The sequence below is a fragment of the Psammomys obesus genome, unplaced genomic scaffold (assembly GCF_907164565.1).
Source record: "Psammomys obesus unplaced genomic scaffold, mPsaObe1.curated_primary_1811, whole genome shotgun sequence".
NCBI classification, from domain to species: Eukaryota; Metazoa; Chordata; class Mammalia; order Rodentia; family Muridae; genus Psammomys; species Psammomys obesus.
In genome coordinates, this window is record NW_026596440.1 from 5,409,816 (window position 1) to 5,429,158 (window position 19,343).

General features: G+C 50.2%; 1 protein-coding gene across 2 annotated transcripts in view; it reads left to right on the top strand.

Annotated features, from left to right (window-relative positions):
- Positions 1 to 19,343, top strand: part of Slc12a7 (solute carrier family 12 member 7) — a 76,941-nt gene that overhangs the window by 22,622 nt on the left and 34,976 nt on the right. Inside the window, exon 1 of one of the 2 annotated variants that reach the window (XM_055597917.1) lies at positions 2,902 to 3,078. The exons of the other annotated variant lie outside the window; for it this stretch is intronic. Within the exon in view, the coding sequence (XP_055453892.1) occupies positions 2,955 to 3,078 (124 nt within the window). The 5' untranslated portion in view covers positions 2,902 to 2,954. Of the gene's footprint in view, positions 1 to 2,901; positions 3,079 to 19,343 lie in introns of those variants that run through there. 2 annotated transcript variants of the gene reach the window in all.

Here is a 19,343-nt window from a genome sequence, read left to right on the forward strand (position 1 = left end):
AAACCAGAATCAGAATCCCATAGTCAGTCCTCTTTCCCTTTCTTCTAGATTTTATTGAGAATTGTCCTGATTACCAGACCAATCAAGTCTAGTCACATGGTATCTAAAAGGTTTCTCTGCACAATATCATCTCCCATGAGCAGAATGTAGCAAAGGTGGGTCAGGAGCATAAGCCCAATACAGCTCTCCTTTCACCATCAGGACAGAATTCACCGTGGTCTGCAGCAGGAACATCCTCCTTTCAGGGGAACATTTCCTGCAAATCACACCAGCCTTTCTCGGATCCACCTGGCTCTTTCTTCATCCTGTGGAAAAACACAAGCATACTCTCTTCCCCATATTAATATGGGGTCTAATACGGGGTCGGGGCCCTGCCATATTCCAGTAATTGGATCTTTCCATTTTACTTGGGCATAATTATCTTTGGTATTAGGGTGCCACAATCGATCAGCTGCAGAATGGCCTTGTATATCCCCATTCAAAAAATTTAAAATAAAGAGAGCATGATTAAGATACTTCTGTGGTGTTTGGTGATATAACCCCCCTTTTATTTTTTGTAATTGTTTCTTAAAAGATCCATGGCATACTCAACAAATTCTTGGCCTTGAGGATTATATGGAATACCTGTTTTGTGACTTATAGTCATTTGAGCGCAAAAACTCTGAAAAGCTTGACACAGATATCCCGAACCATTCATTATCAGTCTTTATAATGGAAGGAATACCAATTGTAGCAAAACATTTTAAGCAATGACTTATAACATGTTTGGTGGTTTCTCTTGTTAAGGGAGTTGCCATGATAAATCCTGAAAAAGTATCAATTGTTACGTGAACATATTTTAGTTTTCCAAATTCTGGGATATGAATTACGTCCCTAGGTTTTAAGTTTAAGTTAACTTTATGTTACAGATTTTAAACATACACAATGATCAATAATCTATAACCAAGACATATAGAACATGGTAAACTTATACTTTCAAAACAGACAGACAAAACACCTTGCTATTTGTTGAGTCCAATTTTTATGACCACAGAAGCTTCCTCTTTTCTCCGTTTCAAGGTGAAGGCCAGGGTGAAAACATGTTTTTCAATAAATAACAAAGCAGCTTTTCAAACAAGCAGCTCTCCACAGAGAGTTCTGTACTGACCCACTTATAATGGGTCACCTCTTCCTTGTACCTTGTATGCTCACCCCTTAAGGGCTCCAATACTTCCAGATGACCCTTCTGTGCTCACTTTGAGGATGAGCCTAATAGTGACACTGTTCAGAGAAGGCATCACTTTTGAGTTTCAGTGCTGAACTGTTTCAACCCTTCTTAGGGTGACTGAGTGGTTGCCCTCAGGGGGTTGTTCTTAGCTGAGTGGACGATTGTCCGGTCTCTCCTCCACCCCCTTCCTCAGCAATGCCTCCCTATCTTTCAACAACCAAGGGTGTTCTAAAGAGGAGGCACCCTAAGGTCTTGCTGGTCTGGGAAAACCTGTGATAGCAAACCTCACCCTACCCCTCACGGGAGCTGGAGTTAACTGTATAAGGGGCCATTACAGAGTGGCCCATGTTTCCCTCAAGCTCCCTCCTGGCAGAGGGCAGAAAGCAGGCCACCCTGGGCACAACTGGGCTTTCACAGAAATGGCATTTCTGAGTTGGTTTCAAAATGTTATTCTCATTGGTAGTATATGCAAAGTCCAGTAACTCTTGCATCCCAGCCTGGTCACTGGCCTGGCAGCTGCCTTACACACCTTGTCCCTGATTGAACCGGGCCAACCTATCCTGGCTGGCCTCGTTCCACAGGTTTCAAGCAGCTCTAGCTCCATCACCTGTGTTTCTGTTTGACCACCTAAAACAGTTTTGGGTGACTCATTGCACCTGGGGGCTATAGCTTTTTGCAGGATGTGTTGGATGTTATACAAGGGTCTCTGAAATTAACCTTCTCCTATTGAGCTATACCCCAAGCCTGCCCTAACATTTTAGTTTAGTTCTCCCCTGATGAATATATGTTTCTGTTCTTATTTTTACAAGCCTTTCATTGAAAATGTATAGGGTCCCCAAAGGAAGATCTGTTATCACCTCCATGTTGGTATTCTGAAACTCTGCTCAGAGCTTCTTGTCAGTAGTGCCCTTGTCACTTCTTGCACTATTGACCTTTCCTTGGAGCCAAACCTAAGGGAGGATGTGCCACCCTCCAAGGTTGGGCTACAAGGGTTCCCCAGATTGGGTCGTGGGACATACCTGCCAGCAGGTACAAAGAGGCTGGGTCTTGGCTGGGGCCTGCTCCAGAGCCCAGTGATGTTCTTGGATGGGGCCTCGGTGCACACCCCCTGTCCCCCGACTAGCCATAGATCATTCCCTGGGCTAGGTTAGCAGCCTGACTTTGTCAGGGCCCAGGCTCAGATCACCAGTGTTGGTAGGGATGCTGAGCTGCAGACAGGCTGAGAGAAAAGGTCGTGATCTCTGAGGTGGTGAGAGAAGAGGCCCGCGGGAGTTTGGAAAGAAAATGGGAGAACTGAAACTGAGGAAGTGATGAGTCTAGCTCTTGGAGGGCGGGAGGGCACGGGGCCTGTGCTGTGAGTAGGGGTGAGGGGAAGACGCGGTCCTGCGGACACGGAACTGCACTCTCCTGAGGTGCTGAGGGAGGTCTGCTGCTGTGGGCAGTTCATTTGGCAGTGGCCTCTAGGGGCTGGGTTTGTGGGTGCGGAGTCCTTGAGGGTGCAGCGTTCTAGAGGGGTAACCCAGAACTATGGCTACAGTTGCAGGGGTGGAGCCTTGAGGGGGCGGGGTCATTTGGGAGGCCGCCCGGTCCCGCCCCTGGCAAACTTTTCCTGGGCCGTGGGGGCGGGCAGGTGAGGTCACATGGCGGCTGGGGCGGGCCGGTCGGACCCCGCCCCTACGCCGGAGTCCGGCGGCTGCTACGGAGCAGCGGCGAGTGGCTGCGGGGCACAGCGGAGTGTAGCGGAGCCATGCCGACGAACTTTACGGTGGTGCCGGTGGAGGCGCGCGCCGACGGCACCGGGGACGAGGCTGCTGAGCGCACGGAGGAACCGGGGTCTCCCGAGAGTGGGGATCCTGCCTGCCCTACTCCGGGTGAGCCTGGCCGCACCTGCCGCGGGACAAAGGCAGAGCCTGGGCCCTCCCGCCGCCGCCGGCCGCTCTGGTTCGCTGATTGGCGGCGGCCCGCGGCTCGTAGCGGGGCGTTGGGAAGGGGTCTGGAGGGCCAGCCGCTGCGTGCCTGGCTCGGGGGAGTGACCCGGGATCGGGAGAGGATTCTTGAGCTGATGGTTTGTTGGCCTTGTTTGTTCCGTCCCAACACTTCACTACCCTGCTCCTCGCTCAGGCTGCGTGGGGAGCCCACTGCATAAGTCTCCCTTGTTGGCCTGAGCGGCTCCGTCAGCCCTGGGGGCGCGGTCTCCACCTCTCTGCATGGCCTGTCTGGAGCCCAGAGGCTGGAGCACCGGAAACTACTTGATCTGGGAACTCTGACGGGACTAGGGAGGAGTTGCACAGCTGGTGGAGGTACCTATGGAAGGCCTAGGTGCCTAGGTGGCACCTGGGAGAGCTCGAGGTACAGACTCCTGGATGGGTGGTCTCACTGACCTACGGCTTCCTGTAGGCAAGCTTTTCTTTGCTCTAGGATGGCCCAGGGCGGCCATCCAGTAAATCCAAGTGGGATCCCAGATCTGCCTTTCCTGACCTTGGACCAGCCAAACCTCCCTTAGGATCTTAGAGGAAGAACAGAGGCCCGTGTAAGCCTGGGGAGGGGGCTGCGCTCTGAGAGCGCGGGCTTCTCCTTTGCTGCTCTTTGTTCCCTGGATCCGGAGCTCTCTGGCACTTTCACTTTCCACAGAGGTGGGATGGGCCTGGGAATGTCTCTGCATCCCTTCTCCAGGCACCCCGCTACCCCTCTGCCGATGGCAGGTCACCTTGAACTGGCTGCTTCCTCTCAGCTCTCCGTTAGACCGAGATCCTAAGCCTTTACTCATGCTGTCGAGGTGAGAGGACCCAGCACAGACCCACAGCTGCAGCTGGCCTTGCACATGCTCCACATGTGTCACACTGGAGACTCAGGCTCCAGGTTGAGGGTCTGGAAGGCAAAGGGTGCACTCCTCAAGAGAAGGATCTTTCAGACGGCCTCAGAGCTTTTGCTGCCCAGTATGCAGGCAGGAAAAGCCGTGCTTTCTGTGGTCACACTTTAGCAGCCTAAAGACACAGGCTAGGCGTGCTGGCCCGGAAGTGGCCTAGCCCAGGTCAGCGGCCTGCCCATCTCACTCCGCCACCCTTTCCGTGGGGTGCTGGACCATTCAGGCTTTTTCTGCACAGACAAAGCATGCCGTGTCTCAGGGCTGCTAAGGGTGGAGGCAGAATCTAGAAGTCCAGACTCCATGTCTGACAGTCAGGAAGTGTGGAGGGTCAGAGATCCCCAGAGAGGAGCGTCAGCACAGCCCTTTCTGGTGCCCAGTGGCCTGAGGCAGACAATTGCACATTTGCAGACGTCCACTCCATATAGTTACTGTCTCAGCTAGAGTTGATTTTCCTTTGGATTCATTTGTTGTTTTCTGTCCTATCAGGGCCCTCAAGTGGTACCTGAAGATTCAGCTTCTAGGAAGGCAAGTAACTGTCAGGATTCTTACTGCTTGCACATGTTTAGACTAACAGGAGGACAAGCATGCACTTTTAATTTATTGATTGTTTTTAGCTGAAGATGACCTTGAACTCAGTATGTACCTGAGGATGACCTTGAACTCCTGATCCTGGTGCCTCTACTAACTGCTTTATAGTAATGTGCTGCCACACCCACTGATCGTTTGTTTTTAAATGTGTTGATGGTTGGGATTGAACCACGGCTTGGTACATGCTAGGCAAATGCTCTACCAACTGGGCCTCATCCCAGGTGTGTGTGTTTCAATGATCCTTTTATGCCCAGGATGAACTTGAGTAACTCGGCTGGGCTCATTTAGAACTTGCAGTTTGGGACTCTGTTCATTCAGACTTCTGTAAAGATGCTTCTGGAAACTTTGGCCACTGTACCGTGACAGGGGTGAATTTGCTGTAGCCTCAAGTCTGCTAGGGTTTGTCCTGATTTCTAACAGGAGCTGCAGACCCCAGCCAGGGGTTAGGAAAGGGACCTACACTTGGTTTTTGGTGGAAAGTCCTATGTAGGCAGGAAGAAGGCTTTCTGCTGTGTGGATTTACACCGTGTGTATGGGCAGCAGGCCAGGGTCAGCTTGCCTGATCATACTGCAGCCTTGTCCTACCTCCTATGCAGACCCCTTTGACAGTCCCTGGAAATACTGTTTTCTGGACATGTCTCGTGCGTGTTGCTTGTGGCAGACTTAATGGGAGACCTCCTTAGGTGTGGCTACACAGATCAGGCTGCAGTGGACCTGGGGCCTCCTGGGCCCGTCTAGCTAGCACAGCCAGTGTCTTTGGGACCAGAATGAGGATCTGGTATCTATCTAGTCTGCCTAGGGACTTCCTCAACCCATAAACGCTTGGCTGTAGGGAGCTCACTGCCCTCTTGGTGCAGCTTCTATCACAGGGAAGTGAGTTGTGTGAGAGTAGGAAGTGGACCTTTCCCTGGGACATACAGCAGGCTGAGTCTTTAACCTGGACGTCTCCTGCTGCTCTGTGACCCAGGCAGAGCTTGAGCTGGTAGTTTAGTGGCAGAAATGCATTTGGCATTTTAGATAGTGTGTGTCTGCTCACAAAGCCCTTGGCTCAGAATGAGCCAGCCTCCCAACTCTTATAAGTGAAAATTGATTGGGCAAAGGGAGGGGCAGTGTGGTAAGTGAGATGCCCACATTTTGCCTCCTCAGCTTTTCAGCTTCTGGTTCCCACTCACTTGGGGCCCTTCCCTTAAGCATGAGTTGCGAGTTGCGGAAGCACTTGTGAGTGTGCGCCAGGACAGGGGTCACAGCCCTCAGCCTTCTTGCAGGACAGAAGTTGGGCCTGGATTTTATTTATTGTGAGATTCCTTTAGAAGTGGAAAGGGCACGTGAATTCTTGGTGTTCTGTTGGAATAGTTTCAGTGTGTGGAGTGGAGAGGACACTGCTTGGGGCCAGGATACTTCCTATCAGAATGGGGTATCATTGAATCTCAAGACCCTGTGGGAAAGCATATCAGGGAATGGTCAGGGCCCCTAGTGAGGTGCCCCAGGCCTGGAATTCTCACTGGATCTACTGCACGGTAATCACTACCTGGTGCCTCTTTCACACCAGGTCAGATCTGACGTCTGTTCAGGCTTCCTTCCAGGCCGGCTGCAGGTTGGTCCCCTTTCAGATTCCATCCACGTGATGTCATGCTCTGTAGCTGACTTTGTGTTAGTCACCTAGGGACTTCTTACTTCCCTCTGTAGAGGTGACCCTGTCCCCTGATACGTCGAGGCAGTCCTGCGTCACCTTTGTCCTGTCTGGAGGCTGCTGCTGAGTTGGGCAGTGGGTTGTGTCCTGTGCTTCCCGGCTGCTGCTGCTGACAGGGTGGAGAAGTGATACTCTTTCCACTTGGTCATGGGGGATTCACAGTTGGGACATGAGGATTCAGAGAACAGTACAGTTAGGAAGTGGGCTGAGCACAAGACTTGAGGCTCTGCCTACTAGGCTGGGAACTAATAGCGTCACCCTGGGATTTTCAGGAAAGAGCATGTTACATGGGTGCTGGAGACCCCAGCAGGGGCTGGTGTGCGTGGACCCTCACCCCATCTTGCCAGGAGGATTTGAAGGTGGGGCTGAGTGTGTGAGTCTACTACCTTGTTGGGCTTTCCTAAAGGTGGGATTGAAGGTCATTTACAGAGATAACATCTGATGTGTATGGAATCAGGGTAGGAGGGGAAACATTCATTCTAAACCAACACTGGCCTCTGCTGAGGTTATTGCTCAGTGTGTGGGTGTGTGGGTGTGTGTGGGTGTGTGTGGAGGATGCTTGCCTTGGGGCCATGGGTTTGATCTCCAGTGTTGTAAGACAAAGCTGCACAAAACAAAGGGGAACAAAGGACCTCACTAAGCAGGTGACTTCTGGGAACCCAGATGGCTGTGGGCTGTGTCCTACCTGCTCCCAACTGTATCCATGCAACAGGCCCTTCCCTTAGTGGCACAGATGGCAGCACCAGTCACCTTGCTTCGCCCATGCTCATGTGTGTGAGGATGCGTATGCACTGTGTATGTACACGAGGGTAGAGGCATTGGTCCCTTCCACTAGAGGGTCACATGGTATTCCCCTGCCATTCCCTTGGTCAGACGGGTTTGATATCACTCTTCCTGGGGTGGCCTTTAGGAGTGATGAGGCACCTGTATGTTCTAAGTCTGACCTCCCCATTGTCTTTTTTTTTTTTTTTTTAAAGTAAATGTGAGGTCCCTCCTGGCCTAGAAATGTATTCTTTTTCAAGAATGTTGCCCAGGCTCCCTTATCACTCTGCTGAGTGGATGTCTTAACTTCTCCAAAGGATTGAAGAGACAGCTCCTGTGATGAAGGGCTCTCCACTACATAATGCCCATGCCTCTTAAGACCAAACAGACTTGGACTGTCTGGGTGCTGGGCATTGTAGTCACATTGATCCAGAAAGATTGTCTATTAAGGCTTTGTTTCTCCTGGGCCTGGTGTGTCTCTGTCCAGATGGATTCCCTCCTTGCCTCATCCTGGCACAACAAGAACCTAATATGGCATGCGGTTAAATATGTGATGGAGAGTGAGCTATGTGGGGCTGGGTGTTAAGGAGACACATGTAGGATGCTGATCTGTTGCCTGCTGGAGCAGTGGGAGAGTGGGCGTGCATTCCTTGGGACATGGGGAGCAGTGAGGAGCCCTGGCAGGGTGTGCGAGGGATGGATATGAACCACTCATGACTAGCGGCAGAGACAAGCAAACAGTTGGCTTCCAGAAGGGCAGCCTTGTAGCCTTAGAGGACATGTGAAGGGCCTAGGCTGAGGATGAGCTTAGCTCTTGGTGGTGATTCAGGGTAGCCACGGGTGCTGAGGTGGCCGGGGGAATTCCTTAGGAAAGATGGCCTTGAGCCTGGCAGGTGGACCCTGTGTACAAGTAGCTGAGGCAGCTCCAGCAAATAGGCCCCCCCATGGACTTTCATGTAAAGAGGCTTCCCTTAGAAAGAAGCCAGCAATGGGCAGCCTTGCTGAGCTGCTGGACTGTGTGTCCTTAGCATAGTAATTCACCTGTCTGTGCTGGGTGTAGTCCTGTGGGGTTGCCTGCTAGTCCTAGAACATTACAGCTGTTGTATGTGTGATCTAAGAGATGCTTGGAGTGTTAGACTCTGGCTGAGGAGCAGGAGACATAGGCAGCCGCGTGCACAAACACAGCATCACCTTCTGAGCTGGGAGAGCCCCCGTTTTACCTTTTGTTCTGTCCCCAGCTGTGGGAGAACCCTAGGAACCATGTTCCTTCCCCTCTGTGAGTAGTGCTCATAGACCCAAATGTCCCTTACTTAGGGTTGTGTGGCTTCTAGTATACCTATTCTGTGATCAGGAAGGACATTCAGAAAGAGGAGGTGCCCAGAGAGAAGAGTGGTTTTGTTCATGACATGGAGCTGGTTACACAGAGGTAGCACTGGAGCTTTCAGCAGTGTCTAACTTGATGAGATTTCTGCTGAACCCCAGCAAACATCTCACACTCCTGCAGGGGTTTTGGCCATATCCACCTTCAAGACCATTTGGGAGCTGTCTCACTCACTGTCTGCCTGCCAGTGAATGGGGAATGTGGGAGAAGAGGGAGGTCAGGGAGGTCAAGGAGTGAAGATGCCCTTGCCAGGGCCCCTGCCCACTGGATGTAGGACCACTACCTTGGCAGACTAGATCTGATCAGGAAGTGTCATGCCAGGCCCATGTTCTAGCCTCAAGGGTTAGAGATGTTGGGTCTGGGCTGCCGCTGCCTTCTAATGCTTTCGACAATGGCACCCTCTCGTTAGCCACACAGTTGGGTGCAGGGTGGGATCACACGCCCAGTAGTATAGCAGGGAGCATAGCTGGCTGGACTGCCCGCAGTTCCTGTTTCTCTCTAGACATTAAGTCCTGCCTTTGCAGGTCTAGAGGGCAAAGTTTGGTGTTCAGTGTTAAGCATTAACACTGTTTGAAAGCTCCCATGGTGAGGCCCTGGCCAAATTGTCAGGTGGAGTTTTCTGTCATCTGGAGTGATAGCTGCTAGCTGCTCTGGAGCAGCTACTGGAGTGAGTCCTGCTGGGCTAGGCCTTCCAGAGGGAAGACTCCTTTATGCAGAGTCATGGGAGCCCTGTGTAGAGAGGAGTGAGTGACACTCAGGAGTAGGTAGATAGTCTTGTGGCTGCGGTGACGTGAGGTTCCAGGTCCTCATGAGTGCGGACGGACTCAGTCATAGAAAGCGTGTAACCTTCCTGTTATACAAAGGAGGGAAGCTGTCCTTTAGGGTAGGTCAGGCTGTGCAGATAAGCCTTCCACTTCTGCTCAATAGCAGAATTGGTGATAAGGCTGCTAGCTCTCTATTCATATGCATGTCCATGGTGGCCAGACCATAGGCAGGTCCAGAGTATCTAGGTTCGTGGATTCTGAATATGTAGTTATGGGGTCCCTGGGTCTGGGTTGCTGAGTAAGCATGTCAGATGTCCCCTTTGGCTGGAGGTTTCTATAGAATCATGTCCCTACTAAGTAAAGGCCTGTACTGCTGGTGCTGTTATCTTAGGGTCTAGGATGCTTGTAGGTGGGAGACAGGACTGATACCACCAGCCAGTTGCTAGGGTGCTTAGGCCATTTCTTCCTTCTTCAGTAGGCTTGTTTGAAGAAAACCATTGGGTCAGGGTGCAGGGGTGGGCTGGTATATTGGGATTTGAGCTGGCAATGTCACTAGTTTGTTTGTTTTTTGAGACAGGGCTTCTCTGTATAGCCTTGGCTGTCCTGGACTCACTCTGTAGATCAGGCTGGTCTCAAACTCACAGTGGTTCGCTTGTCTCTGCCTCCCAAGTGCTGGCACTAATGGCGTGCACCCCTTACCCGGCTTGCAGTGACACTTCTTGACACTTTCTGTTATTCTCAGAAATGCACAAGTACTTGACTCACAGCCCCATGAGGGAAGGGTCTGAGGAATTCAAGGGAGGTAAAAAGGTGGCAGCCCTAGAACCGTGTTTTTTCATAGTTAGACACACTTTCACTTTCTCACTGGTTTGAGCTGCTCGAAGCTTTCAGGGCTGGGGCTAGGGATTTGCCGTCTCTGTCCTTATGGTGGCCTGAGCTCCCGGCTCAGATGTCTATCCACCTTTGAGTGACCCCTTTCTGAAGATGGCAAATGACTCTTGACAATCTCCCTGGCCTGTTTTCCTCACCAGGGCCTGGTCTCTTACAAAGGCAGCCATGACATCACGTCTTTTGGCCTATTCTGCTGTGGGTCTCTGGCACCTACAGGCTGGGTCTGGCTTTCAGGGAGGCTCAGGAAACATCTGATGGTCACTGGGGAGGGCTGAATGCTCTGGAGGTCAGGGGAGAGAATGCCAAGTGGCTCTTGGGTTTCCCTTTCCATTTAATGGAGGGACTTGACCACAGCCCAGACAAATCTCTAACTGAAGCTGCCCCTGGGAGGGTCTAACTGGTATCTTGTGGGTGCTGATGCAGGCACAGGCCCCGTCCTCCTCTTGCATCTGGGCACTTGAGGGACAGCATGCCCCTTCTCAGCCCTGATGCTGCTCTGGTGTCTAGGGAAGAGAGGCTGGATCATGCTTTTTAGCTTCTAGGGCTATGGTCCCATTGATGCCTCATGTCCTGAGTTCTGTCCCCCCAGTGGAATAGTCTGGGGGCTCCAATTTCTTTTGACCATGTCTGGGGTGTATGTTGCCATGCAGATGGACAATGGGCGTGTTTCTTTGCACATGTATACATGTGCACATGTGTGGTATGCACACATAAGTGCAGGGTGCATGTGACTCATGGTGTATACTATGAATGGGCAAAGATGTGTATAAGTGTGATTTTACATGAGTACACATGTGTATGCATATGCCTGTGTATGTGTGTACACTCATGTAGATATATGTTGTGTGTACTGTGGCTGAAATAGTGTAATGATAGTGTCTCAGGCTCTGACCTCCTGTCTACGTTGGCTGCATCTCGGCAGACAGCCTCTTGGATGGCAGGCTGCAAAGCTCCTCTGCTTTTCTGGGTTTTAGGCTGGTTTCAGTGCCAGATTTGAAAGCCTATTGGAGGAGATGCCTACCCAGGCTGCCTTGTGAGCGGACGTAAGGAATGCCAGTGACCTTTATGGGCATGTTCTGGGGCTAGTCCTACCCATCCCAGGGTAGGAGGTGGAACAGGTTTGCAGCAACGTTTTGGGAGCCTTGCTTCATCTGCTCCCTGGTCGCCCAGATCTTTTTAGCATTCCTCTGAGAATCGTTGCTTTTCTGATGTTTGAGACATGTGGTGCTGCTGAGTTGGGATGAGCAGGAGAGTGGAGAGCTCTTTGCACGTAGGTACTGACCAAGGTTGCAGGGCTTCCGGCCCTTCTAGGCATCAGCCTTGCTAATGCACTTTGCCACTTTCTGCTCCTGTTGCCATGAGCCTTGTGGAGAGAAGTGTCACTGCCTGCCACTCTGGTGGAGGTGCCCAGAGAGGCTAGGATACCACTCAGGGTGTGGGTAACATCAGAGCAGGTGTTCTTTGCCTATGTATGCATCAGAGCCCCATCTGCAACTCACCATCAGTGAGCTTGAAGTAAAGAGTGTTGCTTTGCAGGAAGAAAGTGGTGCTGGCCTGAGTGCTGAGGAAACATTCTAAGCCATTAACTTTAAAAGTTCCCACACTGAATCAGGGTGACAGAGAGGACAAGTGGGCCCTGAGAGTGTTGAACAGGGACTGGGACAGGTGGGAAAGGGCAGGGCCTGTTCATTGAAAGACAGCAGCTCTCTACTGGACCTCACTGTCCTGGGACCCTGAGATGGGAGACAGGTTAGAGGAATGCGTATGGAAAATACCGCCAGAAGTAAGTGGACCTTTTAGGCTGGAGTTGTGGGTGGTTCTTGTTTCTCAATATTTCCTTTGTTTTCTCTCCAGAATGTGTTGCTCATTCAGCAAGCAATTTGCTGCTGAAAGTGGCAAGGCTGTCAGCTTGGGGCCTGTCAGTCAGCTGGCAACTCTCATCAGCTCTGCTCCCTCTTGCCTGGGTTTTCAAGGTTGCTGGGTTTTAGGATGCATGAAGGTTCAGAGAATTAGAGGGCAGTCAAGATCCAGTGGTCATTCTTTGACTTTTCAGGGCCTGGAGCTCTGAAACCCATTCTAGCACATAACCATTTTACAGTGTACGGTGGTGTTCTAGACTCAGGCAAGGCTGAACTGTCATTAGGAAAGTTACCAGGTGGAACTCCATTTTGTTGTGGGTGCTTATTAGTCAGTCCCTATCAGCTAAGCAGTCTGTCCACCTTCACCCCAAGGCCTCTGCACAGACTGGGTTCCTCTGTGACCCATGCCCCATCTCCAGTATTGCTAAGCTGGGTAGACTTTTCGCCTACACTTGTTGGCAGGAAAGGGAGGAGGCTGCTGGACTTTGCAGCCACCTCTACTGGACAGCCTTCTCAGCCTACCAGGGGCATGGCTCTGAGTCTCAGAGGTTGCTTTTCAGCCCTCCCTTGAGCCATTGAGGGATTGGTGATAATACCCTGGAACCCTGCAAGGAAGAGTCGGGGCGGAAGGAGGGCAATGTGTTGGCTACCATCACGGAGGATGCCATGGCTGTTTCCGTCCTGGAGCAGAACCTCTGCTGAGGGCCAGCAGAGACTGGCACTGTTTGGCTATGCCTAAGAAACTTGGCTGAATTTCACAAATACCTGATGCTTATCTGGTAGAGAGGTTGTTTCCTCCCATGCCCAGAACCCTGGTCACCTCTGCCCTATGCACACACCTCTTTTACACACATAGATTCTTGAAGAGACAGAGTTCCTGAAGCCTGTGTAGCTTGTAGCCCCTCCTTGGGACCTGAGAGACTGCAGCTACAGGAAGGCACTGTAAATTTTGTTATCTGCTAAAAAGGGATGTTTGCATTTGCATGGCTTGGAGGAATCCTTTAAGGAAGTGGGGGGGGGGGACTGGAAGGAGAGTTGGAAAGAGGCTACAATCAGGATGTAAAGTGAATAAATTAAAAAAAAAAAAAAAAGGCCACAGAGAACAACAAAAACCCAAAAGATTTATTAGAGAAGCTAGACTTGAGGTTGCCTCTGAGGACAAGGGTCTTAATGAGGTGTTTGAGGGGTTTCTAAGTAGAAGATGGGTAGGTACAGGTCTTTGTTAAAAGTCAGCAGATTTGCATTTCCATTGGTGAGTCATCCAGACCCAACCTTGAGCTTGGCGGCTTTTCCAGGCATTGTGCTTACAGCTATCACTGGTCATGTTTGTGCACTTGAAAATGCTTCATCTATGAAGCAGGGTCAGCCTGTAGCTGGTGGGCATACATGAGCAGCTGTTCCTAGCCTAGCATAGGGTTGTCCCCATATAAGATGACAAAGTGGAAAACCAAGGTGAAGCTTTTTCTCCAAGTTGAAGCATATCCTTGTAGCCCTTCATGATAGAGGTCAGAGGTGGCCAGGGTTTTGTGTAGTTCACAACATGTCTTCCTGAAGCATTTGATTCACTTATAAGAAACTCCATGGTCTCTGTGGGCCCAGGGCTGGGGTCTGGTCTAGGCACACTGACCAGATAGTGTGGGCTATCATGGGAGGGCCTATAGTAGCTTTCCCCTAAGAAGAACTGCAGCCTCTGGGGATAGATGGGCGTGTGGGCAGTATCCACAGAACTGTCAGACCTTGTGTGGTGAGGAGAGGAGCAAGGGACAGTGGCTGAGGCCCTTCATGTCATAGGATGCCCAACCTTGACCATCCGGGTCAGCGACAGGGTGTTTTAGCAGGTGGGTAAGTCCTGTAAGCTGGGAGTGGGGTCGGGTTCCAAGGTTGGCAGGTTGTTGGGGTGGCTGAGCAGGAACTGGGCCTTTCCAAGCGCCAGGTAGGAATGATGCGCTCCAGCCCAACCTCATGGTAAGATCGTGAGATTGTGCTGGGACTAGTCAGCACTCAGGAGTCATGATGGTGTCACTCTGCTGCTGCTGCCAGGATCTGGAGGGTCGCTGTCCACTGATGCCTAGGTTCTTTGTGGTTTCCTTGTTTTCCATGGATGTTTTACGAACATGTATGTTTGTGTGCCATGTGGCATCTGGTGCCCATGGAGGCCCGAGAAGACACTGAATATTCTGGAACTAGTGTTGCAAATGGTCTTAAGTCACCTTCTGGGTGCTGGGAATTGAACTCCTCTGAAAGAGCAGAGTTGTTAGTGTCTCAATCCTGTCCCAGGAGTCCTTAGCATATCTAGCTATGATAGATATCTTAGCTGTGATAGTTTTCTCACACTTACACATTTCTGATAACCTGATAGTCCTGAGAGTGAGGTCAGCATCCTGGAGAGCTTCCTCTCACATTCTCTCCTGGGTCTGAGGAAGAAGGATTCAGGGGATGAGTGCCTGTCCTCTATGTGATATCATATTGGGCCATTCAACACTGTTGTTGCCCTGATGACTGAACACAGATGTCTGAGGCTCTTATACATGCACCTTAAAGTCCCCAGGATACAGATGTCGGAAAATAGCAGTATGTGGCATAAGAGAGGCGTGGTACCTTCAGTTGCATCTTGGGAACTGCCAGTTGTTTCTTTCTAGGAGGTCTGGCTGGCTTCCCTTGGTTTTGAGGTTTGTTTCTGTTTCTGCAATCAACTTCTAGTTTTATATATGATGTTGCCAATTCAGGGACCAGTTCACCTGGAAGGCATAACAGAAGTGCATGCTTTCATGAGGAACTTCTATGATTGGCGGCACACTCTCTTTACTCTAAAGGAAAATTCCCTCAGTACTCACTTCTGTGTCGCAGGTCCTGTGGGTTTGTGCTTTCACAGGCTGTGGGGGCTTGCAGCAGATCCATGGCAGCTCAGCCATGCAGTCTTCACCTCTCTGTTGTTTCTGTGAGCAAGGCTTGCAGGAAGGTTAGGGTGCGTCCATAGCTCATTTGTTCTAGTCTTGATTTTATGACTGAAGATCCTTGTTTTAAGATCTCATTTGTCACTTGTTTTGTTTTTGTTTTTTGAGAGAGGGTTTCTCTATGTAGTTCTAGGTGTCCTGGAACTTGCTGTGTAGACCAGGCTGGCCTCAAAGTCACAAAGTTCAACCTGCCTTTGAGTGCTGTGATCAAAGGCATATGCCAGACTTTGTCATGTTTCTTACTTACAAAAGCAGCCAATAGAGATAGTCACTGTGAAGCAAAAAAGGGGTGGGGGACTGACTGACTTATCTGCATCTCTGTCCCAACACCCACCCTTACAGACCCATGGTATCTCCAAGTGATGGCATTCTATATCCTGTTCTGCATTTAGAGGGGGTGCGTGGCTTTGCAATTTTCTAAATTTTGGTGCATCTCAGCTATGGAAGATTCTGGGCTCAGCCTGCCCTGTGGCTTCCAAGTGAAAAGTATTTCTGTAGATGACGGAAGTCAATCACTTCTGGTCCATAAGTATGGAGGTTCATCAGAAGAGTTTGTCTTCCTAGGATAGAGAGAAGGCTAACTTTGTTAGCCTGTGGTCTTGTGACCTGGCCTTATCTTACCCACAGGTGGAGAGATTCTGTCTGTCTGGTATCTGCCTGCAGAGTACTGGTGCCTGGATTTTCTCCCAGCTGGTGTGAGGCCCATGCTTGGCTGGCAGTGGGTACCTGACCTAGTGTCCATTCCTCATCATGCCATCCCTCTGCCTCCTTGGTGGCTGTGTCCTCAGCTGTCCTCTGCCCAGGATGCTTATAGCTGTTGTAAATATATGGGAGGGGGGGGAGAGAGAGTGGGAGAGAGAGAGAGAAAGAGAGAGAGAGAGAGAGCAGCTTTGCCTTGGTACGTAACAGTTTTTAGCTCTGGTACAACTCAGAACCCTTCAGTATGGCATGAGCATCTGGGCAAAGGGTCAGATAACTTTGAAGAGAACACCAGCTATGACTGCTCAGAGTGGCATTACGGCTGCCCTTTACAAAAGACCCAGGCAGGTGACTCCTAAATTCAGGCTGTGGGTGGATGCTGGAAGAATGGTTTCTGAATCACTTTTGCCCTTCTGTGTCCTTCTGTGCTGTCCCCCCTTCCCCTGGAGACTGGCAACCTGAGCTGAGCTGGAGGTGAGCAGCAGAGACTTTGTTCAAGGTCATGAGCTTGAGTTGGCTCCATTTTAACAACTGAGGGAGAATCTGAAACCCTGTCTCCTAACCCCTGAAGGGTAGTTGGCTGGTGAGTCACACCCTGATCCTCTGTGTCCTTAGAGCTAGTGACACCAGGGTGTGTTGCATTTGTATTTGATTTTTTTGTTGTTTCCGAAATAGGTTCTCACTATATAGCCCTCATTGGCCTCCAACTTACAGTTTAGACCAGGCTGGCCTGCAATTCACAGAAGTCCTGCCTGCCTCTGCTGCCCAAGAGCTGGGATTAAAGGCGTGTGCTTGCACACCTGCCTTCTCTAACCTGATAATTAATGTATTTCCAGACATCAGAAAGTTGTGAAAATACAAAGAAATCTTCCTGTGCTTGGCCTCAGCTCTCTGCCTGTGACATTTTTCCATCATGAAATATTCTTTCCCTTCTCCTGTGTCTGTCTCTCAATATTTGTTCTTAAACTGAAGTGTTTGAGAGTATGCAGAGCCTGTGAGGCTTTTTTGGGGTATACTCTCCTCAAAACACATTTTTCTTTCAGAATCTCTGTAGAAGTTACCAGGTGGCAGAATTAATAATGTTCACACAACAAAGATCTTATTTGAGCTTTACCAAGTCATAGCCTTGTGGTGTCACCACAGAAAGCCTGCTACCCTGCCTCATTCTAGAATTTTCCTCTGCTCTCTAGGCAGCAGGAACTGCAGGCTTGTGAACTACAGCTGGATAGTAGCATGGTGGGAACACCCCACTCATGTCTAGGGTCAGGAGTGCAAGCTGTCCAACTACTCTTTACCATGATGTTACCCCCTGTATGACTAAGCTGAGCCTACCCCACTAGGCAGTGTACCCTCTTTGCCTTCCAGGTACAGGTTCCCAAGGCCACTGGTCTGTATACCAAGGTGTTGCAGCAGGTCTCCATGGCTCATACAGTCCTCAGATGCCTGTGTATGTCTGTGCTCCAATCAGTTGATGCTTAGATGGCCTCAGAAGTGGTCATGGGAGATGATCCAGATGGGGCCTCTTGCCTCTTGACATGCCACTAACACTTCCTGGTCACATTTAGTCTTAGCATCCACCCCCCTGCCTCAGCCCTATAGTAGATGGTTTTCCTGAGATAGTCTAAGTAGAAAATGGGCTTAGCAAGCCAGCTATGGGTACCGAGTATGCATTTAGCTACTAGAGTGCCCTGCTTCTTGGCTTGTTAGCTGACAGAGCTAGTAAGCTATACATGTGTGTGCATGTGGGTGACATGTACACATACCCTGAGAAGCCCAGAGTTTCCATTGTGACCTCAGTACTCATCTGGTCCTGGATGGGGAGAAACTGGCCTCCACTGTCCACCATGTACTTGGGTGTTTGTTAAATTTATATCACACTTAGCAGAAGACCTGGGATGCTGTTCTAGGTTGTTTCCCCATACTGTGTGAGGAAGGAACTTAAGAACAAGGATTCTGTGATTGGTTATAGTGTTTCAGGTGGTTAGCATAATATTTATGTAGGTTCAAAGGCTTTTAAAGGAAAAGTATTGGCTCAGGACCTCCAAGACTAAGGTCTCTGCACAAAGGAGATTTTTTTTTTCCCCCTCAGAGGAAGGGAATAAGAGAGAAAGACAGGAGATAGAGGATGAAGAAGAAGGGGAAAGGAACAAGAGAGAGGGAGGAGGGCTGTTTATCCCAGAGGACAATAGAGAGGAGACCAACATGGTCCATTGGCAAATGGCGGTTTACAAAGGTAAAATAGGAAGTCCTGTGTTAGGATTTGGTGTTTAATTTTAATTGGTCAGGTTGACTAGGTGAGCCAAAGGGAGCTTTTAATTGTTGGACTTCAATACTTTAGTAGCTGGACATTGGTGGTCAGCCTCAGGAGGAGAAATTGGCCGAAGAAGGGAATTGGCCAGCGTTAGGAATGCAATCTAATGGTTTTTAGCAAGGCAGAAGGAAATCAGGGAGCCATGCTCGCCAAATAAGAACTGGCCAGAGAGTCCCTTTAAGTTATGCCTCTGGCCTTTGAAGAGTTGAGCTATACTGTTCTGTTCTCTCTTCGCCAGGGTCTCTTATACCTGATAAGTTTCTGTCTGGCCATAATCCACCTCTCCTCTGTCCTTTGGTGCCACTTCATCTGTCCCTTGACTATCTCATGTCTGTCACATGCCATACGATTTGAAGCTGGTGAGATGAGATCCCACACTGGGGATAGTTGAGAGTACAGGCTCTTGCCTTCAGGTGATGGGGGGCGGTCGCTGATCTGCAGGATGCTGGCCTGGTGTCTATGTAATGGTAGGTATGGGTTTGATGGGTACCGGAGGAGGTTGTGCTTTGGCCTATGCCTTCATTTGTATGAAAAGCTTTGCATTGGTTATGCAAAGGTGAGCATGTGTACGAAGGTAGATCTGCACACCTCACTCCACCCCCAGCTTCCAAATCATCCAGTAAAGGACCAGCCAGCCACATTTTCAGCTTTAGTCCATAATATGGCACACAATCTCGTCCTCTCCTACTTGCTCTGAGATTCTGATGTGAGTGGGAAGTGTGTGAGGGCCTCACTAGGGAGAATAGGCTGTGTATACAGAACACACAGGGTATGGTCTCTGGGTGGGACTGTGCCTTGCTATCCATATGCCTCTGTGTCCCCAAAGCTCCTGTCCTTTCAGACACTGCAGAGAGGCATAATGTGGCTGTGTTCTCAGCTGTCCCTGCTGCCCTGTGAATTTTCTGCAGAGGACTGTCATTCATCCTAGTTCTGTTCCTACCTTACTGCAGTTCCTTGGTGATGTGGGAGAGCCTGAGGCATACCAGGGGTACTTGTAGCATTTGGGTGAGTTTCTGATTAGAACAAAGCCACTTCTGGGCTGTGGGCACCATCGAAGTTTTCTCCCTCTGCTTTGGTTTAGCATATGTAACCAGATGCCACATTTTTAGGGGCCTAGTTAAATTCAGGGCAGGGCACTTTGTGTTCCTTTGTTCCCTGGCCCCTGATGACCTTGATTATTGGAGTTTGTTACCAGGGCCTGGGTCAGGTGTATCCTGAGACTGAAAGGGTCCAGTGAATGTCAGGGACCTGCGTCAGCCTCTTCAGTTAGGTACCATTCAGATTGGTGGTTAGCCGTGGTCTAAACTAGCTGATAGGGTAGGAGGTGTGTGTGTGTGTGTGTGTGTGTGTGTGTGTGTGTGTGTGTGTGTG